At 36.6% G+C, this 17,987-nt stretch overlaps 2 protein-coding genes across 4 annotated transcripts; one reads left to right on the top strand and one right to left on the bottom strand.

Moving 5' to 3' along the window:
- Positions 1-285: 285 nt before the first annotated feature.
- On the bottom strand, positions 286-15,175 carry LOC112559096 (rab proteins geranylgeranyltransferase component A 2-like). Of its 3 annotated transcripts, none has more exons than XM_025230021.1 (17): positions 14,985-15,175; positions 14,558-14,624; positions 12,216-12,288; positions 11,600-11,733; positions 9,757-10,189; positions 9,055-9,171; positions 8,192-8,312; positions 7,482-7,597; positions 6,743-6,849; positions 6,467-6,544; positions 6,112-6,156; positions 5,851-5,907; positions 5,492-5,552; positions 5,115-5,214; positions 4,413-4,508; positions 3,831-3,994; positions 286-1,859 (listed from the first exon to the last, which is right to left on the bottom strand). In XM_025230021.1, exons 1-17 carry the CDS (start codon positions 15,031-15,033, stop codon positions 1,575-1,577), a joined length of 2,103 nt encoding a protein of 700 aa, XP_025085806.1. In that variant the 5' UTR covers positions 15,034-15,175; the 3' UTR covers positions 286-1,574. The 3 variants fall into 3 exon arrangements, 2 of the variants coding, with proteins under 2 accessions (XP_025085806.1, XP_025085807.1); XM_025230022.1 differs by having other exon boundaries at positions 11,600-11,730; XR_003098279.1 differs by lacking the exon at positions 286-1,859 and having other exon boundaries at positions 3,858-3,994; positions 5,115-5,185.
- Positions 15,146-17,909, top strand: LOC112559104 (anaphase-promoting complex subunit 15-like). The gene is made up of 4 exons (XM_025230033.1): positions 15,146-15,303; positions 16,001-16,057; positions 16,763-16,892; positions 17,381-17,909. Exons 1-4 carry the CDS (start codon positions 15,181-15,183, stop codon positions 17,383-17,385), a joined length of 315 nt encoding a protein of 104 aa, XP_025085818.1. The 5' UTR covers positions 15,146-15,180; the 3' UTR covers positions 17,386-17,909.
- Positions 17,910-17,987: the final 78 nt, after the last annotated feature.

Raw genomic sequence — 17,987 nt, 5'->3', positions numbered from 1 at the left:
CCCTTTCTAACATACTCTTCTTCCTGTTAGCCCCAAAGGGCCCGAGGCATAGGGATTCATTTGGAACCTAGTTACACTGTTCATCAAAAGTGCGGGGCCCCTGATGATTTTTAAAAGCCTGGGCCCTTAGGCAGATACCTTGTCTGCCTGATCCTAAGCACAGCCCAGGTGCTTACATATGAATATTTATCTTGAGAACAAAACTAGAATGCATCTGAAGTGTCAGGATGATGTTGGGGGGAACAGTAACAAACACTACCAAATTCCATGTAAACAAATTCAAAATAAGGCTGTAAAACATTTTATTTCTGGTGCTTTTGCAGACATCTTTTAATTATAAAACCAGCTAATATCTATGATATATACCAGCTGTGACATACTAACTAATTTAGTAAAAAAATTTGCTACATCAATGACATTTATGAAATAGGTAATACATGAGATGCCTAACAATCAGACATAGCAAACATCATTTGGATAATTTGCAATTTTATTGCTTAAGTCTTTAATTTTTTTCGCTTATTTTCCACTAATTCTACCACATTGATAACAAAGACATTTCCTGGAGTGTCATGTTATCTGAAAATTTGCCAAATTAAAAGCAAAGTTCTGCTTTTTAATTGAATGCACAAAGAGGATGGTATAGCAGTATTTCATACTGAGCCAGCAACTAAGGCTGTATGGCAGAGAAGCAGCCGGCTCTGTATATAAGTGCCGCATGCAGAAAAAGAACCATGTGTCTGAGATAAGACCTGAGCCCAGAACACCTGATTCTCATTCTACTCGTAACAAGTGCTTAACCCCATCATCACCCAATGCACGCAAAGGGAGAGGAAATATTACAAAACTGGAATTCATATAAAAAACAGTTTATCATGATGCTTAAAGTTAACTGATGAATAGATGGAAATAATACAAAATCTTTACACAAAAAGAGGTAGGAAGCTTTACAAGTTTACTTACTGGTATACAGAGCATTCAGAATAACTTAGAAAATATTTTTTTTTAAATCACAGGTAAATAGTGCCTCCTAAGAATCTCTTAGCCATAAGGAGACACAGCATTACATGACCATTAAATATGGCAACCTTTAAGTGCTACAGTACACCAAAACAGTAAAACATTCATACAAAAGCATTTGCACTAATTGTAGATTTCTGCAGGCTCATTGATATGTGAGAAACTCTATTTTTTGTTCTTAAAACATGCAGTCATCTCTGATTCACAGACAAAAAATACAGGTTGAAAGAAAAACCCAACTAAAGTAATCTTTTGTACTTTCCTGTCAACATAACAATTTTTTTTAACCACAAATTAGAACAAGATTTTGAGTTTCCTTCCTTCAGTCAAGCAGGGGTGCTGGGAATACAGCAATGAGTATATATACAACTTGCAGATACAAATTTCAGCACGGCCAGAAAATTCATAGTATCAACAGTCTCTATGGCCAGTCTGCCATCATCACACTGTTCAAATGGCTGTTTCTATATGCCTATTAATTCCAAATGCTGATAAATCAACACAACTCTCTCAACTGTGCCCCTTTGTTCTAGCCTCAGAATTATCTTTTGGTGTCATTTTTTTTCGCTCTTCTCTTGTCCTTCTTCAGTGTTTTCTGTCACATTACTCTCTGTAACACTTTCCGATTCTGTAGCCTCTTCCTTTGCATCTCTTTGTATTTGTTTTGATTCAGTGCAGTCAACTCCCTCACCATCCACATCTAGATCAGCAGAGAGAACAGATGACTGGTTGCCTGTTGCTGGAGTTTCTTCATCATCTACGAAAATGATGTCATCAGGATGTGGGGGTTTAGGCAAAAATTCTTCATCTGGGCAAATCTTCTTGAAGATCTTTCTAGCCTGAGATAAAAGAGAGTCTCACATCAATATTACTCTTTCTTTCTGGGATTAAATGACTGCATTATTTTAAAAATTAGTTTTAATTTCTAAGAAATAAATGTCAAATCTTCACCACAAAAAAAAACAAACAAACAAAAAAACTGCAGCAGATCCTGGGTGATTCCATTGTCATGCATGAAATTTGTTCACTTTAATAATTTCTATACACTAGCCCATAACTTCCCTCCTCCTACTCTAGAAGAAATGTCAACCCAAACAAAAATATTTTCTGTTGAATAAAATTAGCAAACAGGTCATTTCAGCTTGAAAAGGTCTTGGAGTCTGGAGGGTAAGGTAGAAAGAAAATTAATCAGGATCACAGTAATGGAGACATTCATAGCAAAGAGTCTTGTAATTAAGTGAAACAGCAGAGGGTTGACATGATCAGTGACACCTGGCACAGTGACACATGACACCTGGATCACTAGAGAGCCAGAAGCATTCTGAGCGTGTTGAACGGAGTGGAGTGTGGCAACGAGGAGACCAGTAAAAAGGGAGATTCACTAATTCAGGAATGAGAAAATAATCAACTAGTTTGACAGAGACATGAACACTCAGCGACTGATGGTGGATGGGCGTTGTAGATAAAAGAAGAACGTTTTCACCAAAGATAAGATGTGGGAGTTCATGGCAAAACCACAGTCCAGAATGACACCTAGACTCTCAGCTCTTGGTGGTAAGAGGATTGTGGTGCCAGACAATAGATATTCATGCAAGTGCCATCTTGAAACCAGAACAAGGCCAGTGCAAGAGCTACTGAAACATACTGGCACTGACCTACATATCAAAAAGTCCATAATACTGGATTTCCCATTCATACACTTATTATTAAAAAAGAACTAAGACTTCCTAAAAAAATATACCCTGAAACACTGGGCTGATATTAGATTTTTGCAAAGTGTGCAATTTTTGCATGTGATAATATGTTTGTGTGACACCATTATGCAGTTGGTAATGTGATGTGAACAGAGCTTTTCTTTTTAGTTATGTGTTCCTACTAATCATAAATGCTGTTTAAGACTGAATGATCTGAGAAATATAAAGGTTATTTTGATTTTATTCATGCAATTTTAACATGTAGGTTTCGATTCTGTCATCAACTCTAATAATTTGCTTTATACAGTTGTGCATATGCTCATTGTCTATTCTCCATCGAGATACTTTTGTCTCTTGGCGGAGCACACTATCCTATACCTGGCGAAAGGTTTGCTTTGGCCAGCAATCCTTCTCTTATGCTGGACCCTAACTATAGAACTTGCTCCCATTCTCAGGTCAAGCCCTTCAGCCTGTTCCACGTTTTAAGGTGTTAAAGACTTTCTTGTTTTAGAAATACCTCTTGCAGTAACTTCATTCTTGCTGTAGTCCTGTGTTTGTGTATGGGTAAATGCATGTATCTTTTTGGCCAGAAAGAGTCCTATAATTTTTACAACCTTTTCCTATTATATTCAATATTCATGGTCTTCTAATGACGTACAGCACAGAAAGCCTGACCACATACTGGAATTCCCTGCTATAAAAGCATCATTGTTATTACAATAACATGTAATTAAGGTTTTAGGATGGCTTTCATGTGTATTATCTATCACAGGTTATCTAATATAGTCTATTAGTCTGCCACATCTATATTCATTTATTCACTAATGTGCATGACCTAGAAGCACTGGTTTTGACATTAATGTTATTTCCATGTGTGTGCTATTTGTAATCTATATGCATACTCAGGGCTTCTGCTTTTGCAAAAAATTGCGTACAGTACGCATTAAAAGTTCGGAGGACCCCTTCAATTTTCGTCAAATTTGGGCGAAGAACAGGGACCCCTTAAAAATTTGAAGGGGTCCCTGGGACCCCAAAGAATTTAGCCTTAGCAGAAGCCCTGCATACTATTTGTAATGTACACCATTTCTGCTAACAACAAACATTACTTATTTATACCTCTGCAACATGTTTGTCTGGATCTATCTCAGCTCCAGGCCCGCACACAATAAACAAATTCTCTGGTACCTTCTCTGTGGCTGTGATATTTGATAAATCTACCTGCTTGAAAAAAAGTGACCAGAGTACCCTGGGCTTTCTCTTTCCCACTTCTGCACAGTCATCTGGCAACAAAATGAACCATTTAGTTTATCACTAATAACTGGAATGAAGTACAAGCCAAACAATATATCTATAACATAAAAATAAATGTGATGTAAAATCTCAGGAATTTCTTCAAAGTGAAACTATGAAGACAACAACTCAAATAAAGTAATCTACGCTATCAATTACAAAACGAATTTGTCCTTCCTCTGTTCTCATCAAAGGGCACTCATCAAAGGGCGTATGCTCTCAGTTTGTTTCGCATGTGTATAGATCCATCATAGGTCCCCACACCAGTCACATATACAAGCCAAACACAGGTAAAATATTTATTACACACAGTTGTTTTCTTTTGTATGCATAAAAATTGACCAAAGTAATATTTTTTATTATACATCTGAAAGGAGTGACCACATTTTAAGTCAAACATCATGTTACCTGTCTGCTGAGGACACATGTCAAAAAGTGTGTTGGCGGCAGGCTTTAAATCTGTTGCAGCATCAGCCCTAGCACTACATGTTAGATGAACAAGATCTGCAAAAAGAAATGACATTATATGTTATGCAAACACCTATAAACAAATATGTCTATCCAAACAATGTAATCAATAACTAAATATTATCGTATGTTTATAGGTAACGGCGATCTATCACACTGATAAAATATGCTGAAATGCTAAAATGCTGAGAAAAAGATAATTGTACGAATCTAAAAACAGTAATTGCTAAACACAGTTTATATGGTAAAGTCATATCCTATACGAGGAAAATTTTCAGTTAACAAAGACGACAATATTTCACGCATCCATAATTTAAAAAGTGTAAGTATCAACACTGACAACAAAAGTAATGTAAGCAACATCTTCAGATACATAATTATGAACTACACATACTGAGAAAGGTGGCAATATACACCATGTTCTATAGATAACTAACATTTTATGTGAACATCTGAAAACAATGGTAAATGTACAATAAAAGCCTACACAGTATTCCTACAATAATGAACTAGTGATTAAAAAGATTTTCTTCTGTGGCATTTACTTTATGTATTTCAATGAATATGCTTTCAAATTTGATAATATCTAAATTATTATTTGATAAATTATTCACAAAAATGCTGAAAAGGTTATTTACTCACATGTACTGCCTTGACAAACCATGGCAGAAGAAGGTAACTCCAGCACAGTAGTTGCTGTAGCATTTTCCTCGCTATGTTGAAGTAAGTATAAAAGTGACAACTGTAAATAAAACATGAAAATGTATTCCCTAGCTGAACTTCAAATGCATGTTTCAATTACTTAGATAACCGCCTTTATGCTTTATAGCCAACAAAAGAAACTCAAGTCCTTTCACAAAATACCGCAGAATGCTGACTTATATTCACAGTTAACTCAAATAGAATTATAGAATCTATTTTCTCATAACATTACAACCATTCATTTTCTTTCAGGTAACTTTTCTTTTTCTGGCATAAATTAAATTTCTCTTATGTAAATAAATTTTACACAGAAGTACCTCCTCTTCAGCTCCAGGAAAGATAGTTCTATCTGTCACAAATATCCCTCGACTGATATTCCTGTAACATTTCAAGGCAAAATCTATAATGACCATGAAACAAAAAAAAAAAAAAAAAAATTGAAATACTTAAAACCAAGAAAGAATTCTCTTTTTTTCTGAGAAAATCTGTGTACTTAGTTTCCTGAAAAACTGTATAATGTAACTCTCTTGCTAAAAAACAAGTTTTTTTTTGAGAGATGTTTTAAGGAAATGTGGGGTTTTAAAAAAGTGCGAACAAATAAAACAAAACAAAACAAAAAAAAAAAAAAAAACATCCTCAAAACCTTAAACAAAATGAAGGAATCTGGAATCTTTACCTGTTGTCATGAATGTAGAAATCTGATGGCATATAACTTGGGTCTCCTATGAGGTATCTGCAAAAAGATTTCTTTTGTTTTAAATGCTCTTTTTCGTATTAGTCATATTACAAGTGAAAGAAATGTTGCTTCAAATAAATCAGGTTACATGATGCTAGAAAATGGGTTAAGGCTGAATGAGTGCATAAATAGCAAATCATGCGCATGCACACATGGGGAGATGGATGCATGCACACACATTCTCTCTCTCTGCACACTTACTTGCAGTTGATTCTCTGACCACCATTTGTGATAATACCTATACATCTGCAATAAAAATACAATAATAATTACCATAACATTAAAACTGCAAGTAATTCTAATCACATTCAGAAATAAAACTTATAGCTTAGCCAGTAGTAAACAATGTAACTAAGATATCAATGTTTGTGTCAGTAGTGGAAAAATAACTAAATATGCAAGGGCACAATCTTTTTACCCAATCAATGTTTAACAGAGATATTAGTTTGACAATTTTTGCCAGTGAACTGGAGCCTATTAAAACTGAGTAAAATTAAATGATGTATTGATGTCTGCTCTGTAACTGAAAGCCTAAGTTTTGTTACTATGGCAGTACCTGTTATCTGCCTCTGTGATGACAAGATGTAAAGCTGACAAAGTAAGACAGTAGCAACCTCCAAACACTGCAGAAAGCCTGTTCAGAAACAGAATAATACCTTTAAATGAGCTGAAGATAGGCATATAAGGCTACCTAGACAAATCGCATCATTAAAAATTGTTAAGACAGTATCAACTATGTGCATACATTGTGTACATGGACACTAACACACACATGCGTGCATGCACATGCGTGCATGATGGATTCTTAAGGTAAAGGCAATTATTTTAAGACCTGCAAAAGCCCTGAGGAAGTTCTCCACTGCCATACAGTGGAAACAAAAAAGCTGTGTTACCATAACGACCCAGAGAACGGAGGAACTTCTGTGTGCTGGCCAAGCCCTGAAATGGAAGGAAAAATTAAAATTTAACTGTCATCATCAGATGCTATATTATGGCAATAAGTAGAATATTAATACAATTTAAAGCAAACCATGGCTGTACATAACACCTAAAAAGATGAACAAGATATCAGCATACATCATCATGAGATGCCACCTTCAAAACAACTTTTTTAAGTCTCCATCTAACTTTGAAATACCAATTGATCATGTGCAAGTATGCTAAGATCGTAGCTGGTGTTACAACACTAAACAAGAAAGCCAAGAATCTGACCAAACTTGCTGATAAACCCGTGGAATGCTGACAGGTAGGCAGAAAGCATGTAACATTAAACATTCAAAGCACTGATTACATATAGGAGGCGTTTTATCCCTTAAAAGGTAGGAATGAATGGCAAAGGTGTACCCTACACGAAGTCAGCAAAAGTGATCTCATTCTGCAAAATAGACCAGCAAAAAGGGTCTAAATGCTCTAAAATGCTACATAACTTCCTCTTTTTAAGTTAGTACAAGTATTTGAAATGCTCATTTAAAACAATAAAAAATATCCAAAGAGGGAAACCAAAGAAGTATATGAACATTTCGTTCATGTATGCATACACATATTATTTATATATTATAACCATATATTACCTCTTGTGTAGAAGAGGAGGGAAGTACCATGGCAATAGCTTCCATCACAAAATGTTTGATCCTGGTAGTCAGTTTCTGGGAGTCAAGAAAATCTGCAAATGGCCTATCCAAATAATCTGCAACAAAGTAATAAAAACATGAAGTGGATACTTACAAAATAACAGGGAACACTGCTAAACATTTTAATTAGAAACACATCTTCTCTTTCCAACAATCAAATTACAAATTTTGTCATCTGACACTGAATAAACATAACGCAGTCTGTACATGTACTTCAAAATGGGAAGAAAATCGACGTGATTGATCTGCAGCTGTAAAGATGTTTGCTTCTGTATAAGAAAAGTTAAATGTTTCTGCTGACTAGTTTCTGAGATAAAAAGTGTGACAAATTGCCCCAAGAAATTTGCAAAAATATGACATTGAGATTTTAGAGATGATGTTTTCGGCAGTGCCTGATTAAGTAAACCCTAAACATTAGCCAGAAACCAGGTGACAATGCATGATAATGGGTGGTGGGGTGATAAACCTTATGTCTTCCTGGACTGTTATTACAAATAATCCCATGACTTCCTTTATTTTCTATTGTGTTGAAACAAAAACTGATACTGATCTTGACAGGTTCTGAGAACATACTTTAGGCATAGTTTATACTTTCACAGCATACAGTGATAAATATTAATCTATTAAATGAAGGAAATCCTGATCCAGACCCTGGTAGGTTTCAGAATGTTGCTCATATTCTGCAGCAAATGTCAGGAATTTCATGAGCAGTCGTTTTTCGGGCAAAGTCAGGATTTTGCTGCTGAATACATCTGCTCGTGAGCAGGGTACCTAGAACATATGTCCAACGAGAATTTCAACAGTTCTGAGTCAGTAATATATGATATTATTTTGACACTTCTATAAACTGCCTTTACACAATCAACAGCTTATTTCAAAATCTAATTCCATGTCTGAAAGTCTATTAATGTTTCCTCCACTACAAAAAAATATTTTAAAGACTTAAAAGACAAAAATGAGTGCAAATTATTTTTAAATAATATGTTTAGTTCATTACTATTTCACTCACATCAGAACAATAAAGAACATCTATGTCTATATCTTTGTTTAAAAGCACAAATTATGTTAAAATGGGAAACAAACATAACCATGGCAACAGAGGCACAACACATTTATTTCTGCTTGGTTTAAATAGTATTAGAAAGACTTCATAAACATTTGAAAAAAAAAAGATTAAAGATAATCTGTGCTGAAAAAATAGTTTAGAAAAGTTTGAAACAAGTATCGCTAATTGATTGGCTGTAGGTTCCAGGGTTGACCATTCATGCAACTGCAATTATACTGGCTGTAAGGACTGCAAAGTAACATCAATGGATTGTTCAAGGATACTGCACACTGTCAATAAATAGGCCAGTGGACTGTGTTCCTTTAAGTATTCAAATATTACTGTCATCTCTACACTTTCTGAATGATTCACAGTGAAATATATGCACAAAGGAATTCTGTTATTAAATTAAAATTTTTTATGAAGCTATCAAAATTCACTAAGCCAGTTAGCATAATTAAACCTCACCTTTTCAAGTTTCCCATCATGCATTGTGAGCACACGACTGACTGTTCGAAATTCACAATACTTGGCAACATCTGAGACAATCAGCAGTTCCACCATAGATCCGGCACAGTATAGCAGCTGTCATAATATTTTGTACACAGTATAGCAGCTACTATCATGATATATTTACTGTTCAGTAGCCAAAAGTTGTACAGCAATACAAAATTGTACAGTGGATGCCAAAAAGATGTTTAAATGCTTTAAAGTAATGATAGTTATGAATGCAACACATATACTTCTAAAACTTAACATTTAACAGCTCATGCCAACAGCAGTTGTTATTAAATACCAAACTTGCAAGACAAACATCAGTTGCCACAAGAACATACAAAATGGACATAAAATTGACAAGCCCCATCTGTTAAAGAAACTATAAGGACTTTAAAGTTTTAAAAATCATTGCCTTCAACAAGTGATAATGTAATTCACATAAAAAGCTATGAAACATTTGAGAAAACACTCTGAAGCTGGTTTAGATTAAGATTGTAAGATGTTTTTGGCAGATGGCGACACACCTTTGGCTTACTGGACCTGGACTATTTTACTGTGTAATTCTGAACACTACTGTGCGTCACTAAAGTAGAGAGATAAAAGGTTGTGTGTAGTCTAGGCTGAATATGTGAATAGTGTTGACAAAATACTATACAATTTTCACAAACTCACCTTTGGTGCTAGGTCTATGCTGTATCTCCTCCACTCTTTACATATGTCATCAGCAAACCACTCACACTGCCTTTCCTGTTTGTCTTTTGTTGGTATGTAATCAACCACATCTGATGGAGATGTCTCCTTGTCAACAGTTGGGGTGTCTGCTGATTCTCCATCCTCTTCTGAAGCAGAGCTAAACTGACCATCAAAGTCTTTGGCAACACTTTCCTCAGCAGTTGTTCCCTCTTTAGATCCACCACCTAAAGCCCCTTCTTTACTTTGGGCTGTCTCAACAACACTTGGCTTTTGTCCTGGTTTGTCCTTTTCACCATCATATTCAGATGAAGCACTCTGTGGTAAAGTATTATTGTTCTCCTGTCTCTGAATGCTAACATTCATGTCTTGTGTGTCCTCGGCAATCTTTTCCTCATTTATCTCTGGTCGTTTACTGTCAGAGAATGTGAGAAAAAAGTCATTGCTTAGTAAAACTTTTTCTTCAAAATGGTTACCTGATGACCTGAACTACATGTGACTTTGACCTTGGCAAGAATATTTGGCAACAGGACTGAGGCTAGGAATGCATATGTGAACAGCTCATGCCAGTTGAAGTACAAAGTGCCCACTTTGACAAGAAGAGCCAAAGATTAGCCTGGTATGTAGCAGACCTATAATGATATCTGTATGTCAGTGCAACACCACAGAATCTTCAGATGATGACAGAGGTCTGGAGACAGTGTCCATGCTTGGCTGCAAGTGTGGAGGTGTTTTCTGAGTTTATAGCACTCAAGCCTTGATGCGTTCTCTCCCAGGCCAGATCACACCATACCACTAGGAGAGACTGCCTGTGTGACTTCTGCTAACTACTGTGCTCTAAAAAAAAATGGGAGGAAAGAAACCCCTTCCCCTATCCTTCCAGGCTTGCATCTTGACAATCAAAAGACCTCATCCTGCCTTTCAGATGAAAATAAGAGGTGGAAGCAGCAGGAATCATCTTGCTGGTCATCAGCTTGCTAGCAACTTCAACTGAAGGGGCTGCTTCTACAGTCATCCTACGGCGCTTTGGAAGACATGATTGTATAGGACTCTGGCAGCCCACAAGGCACTGATAGAGGCAATGGCAGAAAGGTCTTAAAAATCAGGGTACAGCATATACAGGATAATCTTCATATTGCCTGCAAGGTGTATGGTAGGAAAGGAGTATCCTCAGGAGTCATATTGACCTTATGTGGAGAAGAAACATCAACTGGGAAGTATACATCCCTGATGACAACAGCAACACATCACCTGTTAATATGGTGTTGGAGTAGAAAGTCTGCCATTGTCTTATCTTCCATCAAAGCCAACCAGCTAAAACATGGCTTGACATTGTTTCCCATGGTTTTTTTTTAACACAACTCCTACCTGTTCTCTGCCCCACTTCTGTAGATGTCATAAGCACTGTTAGCAGAACAGGGCATGTATTCCACACACTGGCCAGGAAATTGAGGCCTCACATGAAACAAACACTAAAGGTTGCAAATCATTATAACCATATCTATTAATTTCTTGCAGTAGGAAACAGTGTTTAATGCATCCATCTACTGTGAAAGCTGGATGAAGACTGGAGAAGCGATCTCAGTAATCAGGTGTGCATGGAGTGGATGTGTGGACTGAGCAGTTTGTTCATTAAAGGGAGTTCTATCAATGGGAAGTAGAAAGCTGGGATTGAAGTGCCAAGTACAGTGAGCTCCATATAGTTCAGGTTGTTTAGTTATTTTAAAAAGAATGATTCTCACTATATTTATATGCACAGCATAGCTATGAAACACTGCTGTTAAAATAACTGATTCATTCAAAACTCACTTCACTCATGACTTACTCCACATGGTAGTGTGACTGGGGTTCCAAGACACTGGTGTATGTTCCTGGAAGTTCCAGAAGCTTTTCCCCTTCCTTCACCAAGGTCAACAGATGATCAGAGTCAAGTGGTTGGCAACAAAATGATGCACTCTGCTATTGGGAACAAATCAAAGATATGCTTTTTAAAAGTCTATTTTATCACTTACTTTTCATGCTTTGTAACCATTTTTTTTTACATTTCTATCACGATGACTGCCTTTAACACTGTACACTGCCTTTAACGCAGCAGTCATTTTAGCTCTTCAATTTAGACTTTTTCAAACTTCTAAAGGTGATCAATTGCTTTATTTGAGCTGCCTGCCACATAAAGCATTATAGCTGAAATGAGTCAAACAGCTACGCCACAAAAAATAAAAGAAGTCATCTGAGATGAAATGCTTGGGCAGTTCTGACAATCCAAACAGAGGCGTAATAAGGCATGCTGAGCTTATTCAAATTATGTCAAGAGTTTTCTTAGTTAGGCAATAAAAGTTATTAAGATGCTTGTAATCAGGATTATGATGCTGTTGCAAACATGAGGACAGCTTCATAAAAGTTACATGTATTATGAAAATATGGCATTTCATATCTATCACCTGTTTCTGAATAATCCACTTGTCAACGCCTTGCAGATTGAAGGAAGCCCAGGGCCCACCGTAATAGTCATTCCTGAAACAAACATTACTACTGCAGTCTCTTAGATAGCAGTTTTTTCTGTGCAGTCTCCTTTGATCAAGGTTGGTCATATGTGGAGCATCATAGCATTAATGGTTAGCTGCTTGGTTGTAGCAGTTTTGCATGTGGCTAAAAAGACCAGAATGGGAATGATAGTCTCTATTGCAGCAGACACATCTGTGGATTGTAATTTGTATACATGTATTCCATTTGATGGCATTTCTTTCTACATGCCTGTTTGTCAACTGTGGCATTTAATAGTTTCTCTTCTCATGACTTGAGATGTTGGGCTAGCATATTTCTCCACCTGCAAGGCTATACCAGTTCATGGTGAAGATATCGGGTGCATATTGCTCTTGCATACATCTTTATATCACAGTTTGGGGTAACCAGTGGTTTTCCTCCCAGATGCCAGTTTACCATAAAGAATGCCTGTTAGGATACAGCTATCCTTCATGTGATGAATGTGTCCTAGCCATCATTATGTCAGCAAACATGCTGGGACGGCCAGCATGAGACAGGGCCTCAGCATTGGATACTCTGTCCTGCCAGAATGTGACAAATGTTTCACAGGTGAAAGATGTTGTTTTCTCTCTTATCTGGCATAGGTGGTCGATGATTCTCTCCCATAGCGCCGTGTGAGAATGATGCAGGCATTGTGGACTGTCATGATCTTAATTGTCATATTGGGATTGTTCCACCATGAGTTGTGAGGCATGTGAGTATTGTAGCTCAGGGTTATGTCAATGTCCATGTCTAGGGAGATGGGTTGTTGGTGATGATAGATCCATAGTAAGTGAACTGGTGAACAATTTGAGTGTATAGTTATCAATGGTGATGACTGGTGGTACATCTGCATTTTATTCCAGAATATTGGTTTTCTGCAGGCTGATGGCCAACCCCAAATCCTTGCAGGCCATAGAGAAGTGGGCCAACAATTACTGGATGCTTGCTAGGTGTGTGTTTCGTCTGCAAATAGTATGTCTCTAAATTTGATTACATTTGTTTTGGCTCTAGGGCAAGGAAAGTGGAAAAGCCTGCTGTTTGACCTGGATTCAGCTGCAGTGCCAAAAATGAGTTTCAAAAGTAAAGCAGAGAAAAATCCCCTAAAAGCACAGGGACAAGAATGCAGCCTTGCTTAACACTGGTGTTGATGCTAAAAGCATCAGAGAAGATGCCACTGAACTGTATGGGTTCCCTTTATATAGTGTGGATGGATTCAGTCAGGCTCTATAATTTAGGTCATCCAATCTTTAGAAGGATTTTGAAAAGACCTTTTCTGCTAACCAGGTCAAACACCTTTGTGAAGTCGATGTAAGCAATTTATAGTGGCATATACTGTTCTCTGCATTTTTCCTGATGTTGACAAAGAGAAATCATATCAAAAGTGGACCTGCTAGCTCTAAAGCTGCATTGTGACTAATGCATTGTGTAGGCATAATCTGCAAGTTTCTGCAAGTGGACTAGGAGGACCCAAGCAAAGAGTTTGCCATTGATGCTGAGGAGGGAAATGCCCTTGCAGTTGTGCAGTTGTTGCTTTTTGCACCCTTCTTCTTATAGAGGATGATAATCTTGGTGCCCCTCATGTCTTGTGGTATAGTTCCTTCTTACCAGCATTGACCAAGGACTTTGTGAAGTGGAGGCAATAGGATACTGTTGCAGTGCTTATTCAGATCCGGAATGTTGGGGAGGGAAGGTCCCATTTTCATCTGGTGCTTTACCTCAGGGCAAGTTATTAAAGTGCTTATTGAGATCCTCTTCAAAGCTCATCCATGATTGGCAGGCCTTTGAGCAGGCATAAGATGCTTCCAAGAGCTGAGGGGCACTCAGTGGTATAGATAAAAAAAACTCTAGCTACCCCTTGTGGAAGCCATTTGAATGCATTTGTCTGTGCAGCACCTGAGAATAAGACTATGCAGAAACATGACTTTTGAGGCCAAATGGACTAAACTGATACTCATCTATAAAGCTAAATGTGCCACCTGTGTCAAGTGTCACCCATAGAATACTAACACTTTTACACCCTCTGCAGCTGTTTTCTCCTTAGCTTTAGGACAATGTGATTCACTGATATTGGTTAAAGCATAATAATTATTCATAAAAAAATTAATGTAATTGTAGAAGTACTGCAATATCTATCGACATTCTGCTTTATTCTAAAATACAAAGGTTCATAATTATTAACTGATAATAATAAAAAATGACAATGTAAAATTTCTTTAATGCACAACTATACATTGCCAAGATCTAAAAATTTGATTACCTGTCAATGTGGAGAACTTTCAGGCCAATTCTAGAAAAAGCAGCTGCAAGAATACTTTCTTGAAGCCCTGTATACATTAAAGATAATGTGCCATTATGGTGTCAAACCAATCTCTACAGATTCATAGGTACTGTAACTGTAGTATGTGCACAGCTGCAAACTTTAACTGATTTTACTTCAATTATTGTAATTATTCCATCAATCATGCTGCTGTGTATGTTTACCATGGGTCTTTAAGGCCAGACACCGGTCATCGTGTGGTACATGCAGTCTAAAATTACAAGACAAAAGTTATCTGAAGTGAAGTAACAGATTTAGTAGATACCAGCAAATATAAATCACCTGACTTTTGTGACTCAACAACTGTCTCGTCTCTTCGAACAGTTTGATAATGATGGATGTCATTTGATGTATTCTAGATACGTACCTGTACCAAGAACCACAATGTCAAAATCACTTGGGAGGTCTGAAGCCATTATTTCAACTTGTATTTATCCAGCCACCACAAAGATGTTTTAAGAACGCAACAGTAACATGAACGATGGGTTGGTGAGCTTGTAATAGTTAAGTGATCTCCCCTGATCGGCTAGCTCTTCAGCAAACAGTTGCGGAAAAGAACTTCGATGGCTGGACCTATGATGCCGTCCTTAGCACCCAGAGTCATAGACCCGCTTTGGTTCACTGTCGACAAACCATGTGATGATGCAGAATTACAAAGCAAACTTGAATCGGAATATCACCAGTGGGTGAGTTACTTAGGTCACAGACTCATGTCAAAGACATGGCTAGAGTTGTTTTTTTATCACTTATACCCGAAAGATGTTTTTTCTGCCAGTGCTGGTACATTTAAACTTCAATTTTTTTATTGCAAGGCTTTTATATACCAAAATCACGATCTTTAACGTCATAAACATAGTGCAAATGACGATTTTTTTCATCTGATTTAAAAAAAACTACATTTGAGGAAATCTAGAAATTTTTGTTATTCAGTTCAAGTCTCATCCTCCAAAAAAGCTCTTGTCGTTGAAAGAAGTCCTGAACATGTGTTTACCTGCTCAATGAAGTGCCATACCGAAGAAGTGCCTAGAGCATGGTTGGTTGTTTGGCAGGAAAAAGTTTGAACCTAGATGTGATTTCACACTATAAGGGGATCGAGTTGGGGGGGGGGGGAGGGGACTGGGCTACCTGGAGAAAACCCTCGACAGCTGGCTTTGCATCGTTTAAAGAGCCTCTCACTGCAGATGTGACAAGTGAGTTTTTAACCACTACCAGGCATCCCAGGCTAGCTTATTACATGACAGCTTGTTCAAACAGCCATCTTATTTACAATGGTGTTCTCTGGCTGTAAATGTGATGTCAATTGGTTTGTTTCTTAATTATTGGAGATTTTCATTTCCCCAAACAAATTATTATTATTATATGACAGTGTTTATGTGATTTCAGTTACATAATGTTGGATCCAAGGATGCTCATCTGATTCCTATTGGCAAGACCCTAGAGGTATTGTATTATGCAACTGTAAAATATATAACTGTTCTGATTTTCATAGCTTAAATATATGCACACATTTATGTACACAAATATTTAGATTACACTGTCACATACATATTTGGCCTCCAAATATAAGTCCTTTAAAAATAGAAACTCAGTAGCATAAGTCAGGATGTTTATTCCCCCAGTGACTAGCAGAAACCAAAATACAAAGCTGCATAATTAATAATACAGTACAGATATCTTTTTAATACTCATAACAACTAGTTATAGTGCAGGAACAGAACTATTTTGCTAGAACTATTCCATTACCATTACAAACTAAATATGATGGCGTAGTATTGTTTATGATAAATCTTCACCTGTTTTATACACACAATGAGACTAGAATCTATTGAAGATTCAAGAGGGCAGTTACATAATTGCTCTATGTTATACTGACCATTCACAAAATAATTAGTTTACAACCACTCTGAAAGATTATGTTATATACTTTTGCATCATTATTTGTGAAATATGTTCCATCTTTCACTTTAGATTAATTTACATCAATATACGTACTATTCAACCAGATTTATGTAAGTTCATATTTTAATTTTATGTCAAAATAAGAAATTTTTCGATATTTTTTATGTACTGACTGATTTTTAATTGTTTTTAAATTATTTTTAGTAGTTTACAGCTCATTTGTTAACATTTACTTCCAATTTTCAGCAAATGGATGAGGATGATGAAGAAGATGAAGATGATGGAGAGGAGGATGATGAGGAAAGTGATACAAATGATGATGAGCTGGACACAGATCTGATGGATGACAGAGACTCTGCTGATGATGCAAGCAACTGTGAGTTATTAGACCTAAAATTGCTTATAAAGAATTAAACATGCCTGTAGTTGGAGTTCTGTGACATCCACACTTAGTAGGATTTCCTCTATTTAAAAAAAATTACTTGCATTGATTTTTGCATGTAGGGCAGTCTGGAATCAACAGTTACTGCCTGGCATCTTGACAAATATGCTTAGCTCGAGAGTCGTGCATGTACAATGAAAGTAATCTGTTCCCCTGCAAGGGCCAGTGGTCCATGTGTTTTGTTGTCTTTGATATATATGTGTGTGTGAGAGAGAGCATGCATGTGCATGCCACAGAGAGAGACTGAGTGACTGTGTGCATGAAAAAAAAATGTAGCATCTAATATAATAACTGTTTTACAGTATAATTTATGGTTTTTCCCAGCAAGCAGTATCATTTGTAAATTCCAAGTGTTCTGGTAAAAGTAGTTTTGAATCTTCTTTCTGTGTAGTTTCTTTCCATTTTGTGATCTGTTGTTTCAGATTGAAAAATACCAAGACAGTGTTCTCATTTGTCTGAATGAGGTTTGCACCAGCCTGGACTCTGATTGCATTTGCACCTGGTCATGCATGCAAGATAGAAAGGAGAGAAAGTCAAGAAAAAGCACAAGAATTGCTTGAGAAGAGGATACAGTATAAAATAAATGTGTTGAGGGAAAAGTAAACTTGAAGAATGAAGAAGACAGATGAGAAGAAAGATGGATTTAAAAGATCATTCATCATTCAGGTTAAAACTGTGTAGATTATAATGACATTAAAATTTGGCTTGTTGCTAAAAAAAGAATACATATATCCTACTAGTGTTTTTTTTTTACCAAAGTTGTGCATCAAGAATAGTGTGTTCGTTAACAAGATAGCTAAGGATTAGAGTTATGCATAAATGTGGCCACATTTGTTAGGTTGAAAGTTTGCAGAAAATACCTCAATCATTGTCCTGTACAGGAAAGGCAAGTATAATTCATCTCATAATTAATGGTTGTGTATTCTATTAAACAGAACCAAAAAAACCTTCTGCAATGTGTAACTTTTTATTGGTTGAAGAATTCGGACTCAAGTCTTCTGTAACCTATTCTAGACTTGCCGTTGTCTA

The sequence above is a fragment of the Pomacea canaliculata genome, linkage group LG3 (assembly GCF_003073045.1).
Source record: "Pomacea canaliculata isolate SZHN2017 linkage group LG3, ASM307304v1, whole genome shotgun sequence".
Taxonomy (NCBI): domain Eukaryota; kingdom Metazoa; phylum Mollusca; class Gastropoda; order Architaenioglossa; family Ampullariidae; genus Pomacea; species Pomacea canaliculata.
The sequence above is the reverse complement of the archived record's forward strand: the minus strand, read 5'-3'. Positions and strand labels throughout refer to the sequence as shown.

What these genes read in the sequence shown, in the direction of transcription:
- LOC112559096 (XM_025230021.1), bottom strand. Translation starts at nt 15,033, where the DNA reads ATGGCTTCAGACCTCCCAAGTGATTTTGACATTGTGGTTCTTGGTACA. An exon ending in AGTGGATTATTCAGAAACAG is followed by an intron (nt 11,734 to 12,215) that starts GTGATAGATATG and finishes TGTTCCCAATAG; the next exon opens with CAGAGTGCATCATTTTGTTG. An exon ending in ATCACAGAGGCAGATAACAG is followed by an intron (nt 6,157 to 6,466) that starts GTACTGCCATAG and finishes TTTTTATTGCAG; the next exon opens with ATGTATAGGTATTATCACAA.
- LOC112559104 (XM_025230033.1), top strand. Translation starts at nt 15,181, where the DNA reads ATGGCTGGACCTATGATGCCGTCCTTAGCACCCAGAGTCATAGACCCG. An exon ending in AATCGGAATATCACCAGTGG is followed by an intron (nt 15,304 to 16,000) that starts GTGAGTTACTTA and finishes ATGTGATTTCAG; the next exon opens with TTACATAATGTTGGATCCAA. An exon ending in CTATTGGCAAGACCCTAGAG is followed by an intron (nt 16,058 to 16,762) that starts GTATTGTATTAT and finishes TCCAATTTTCAG; the next exon opens with CAAATGGATGAGGATGATGA.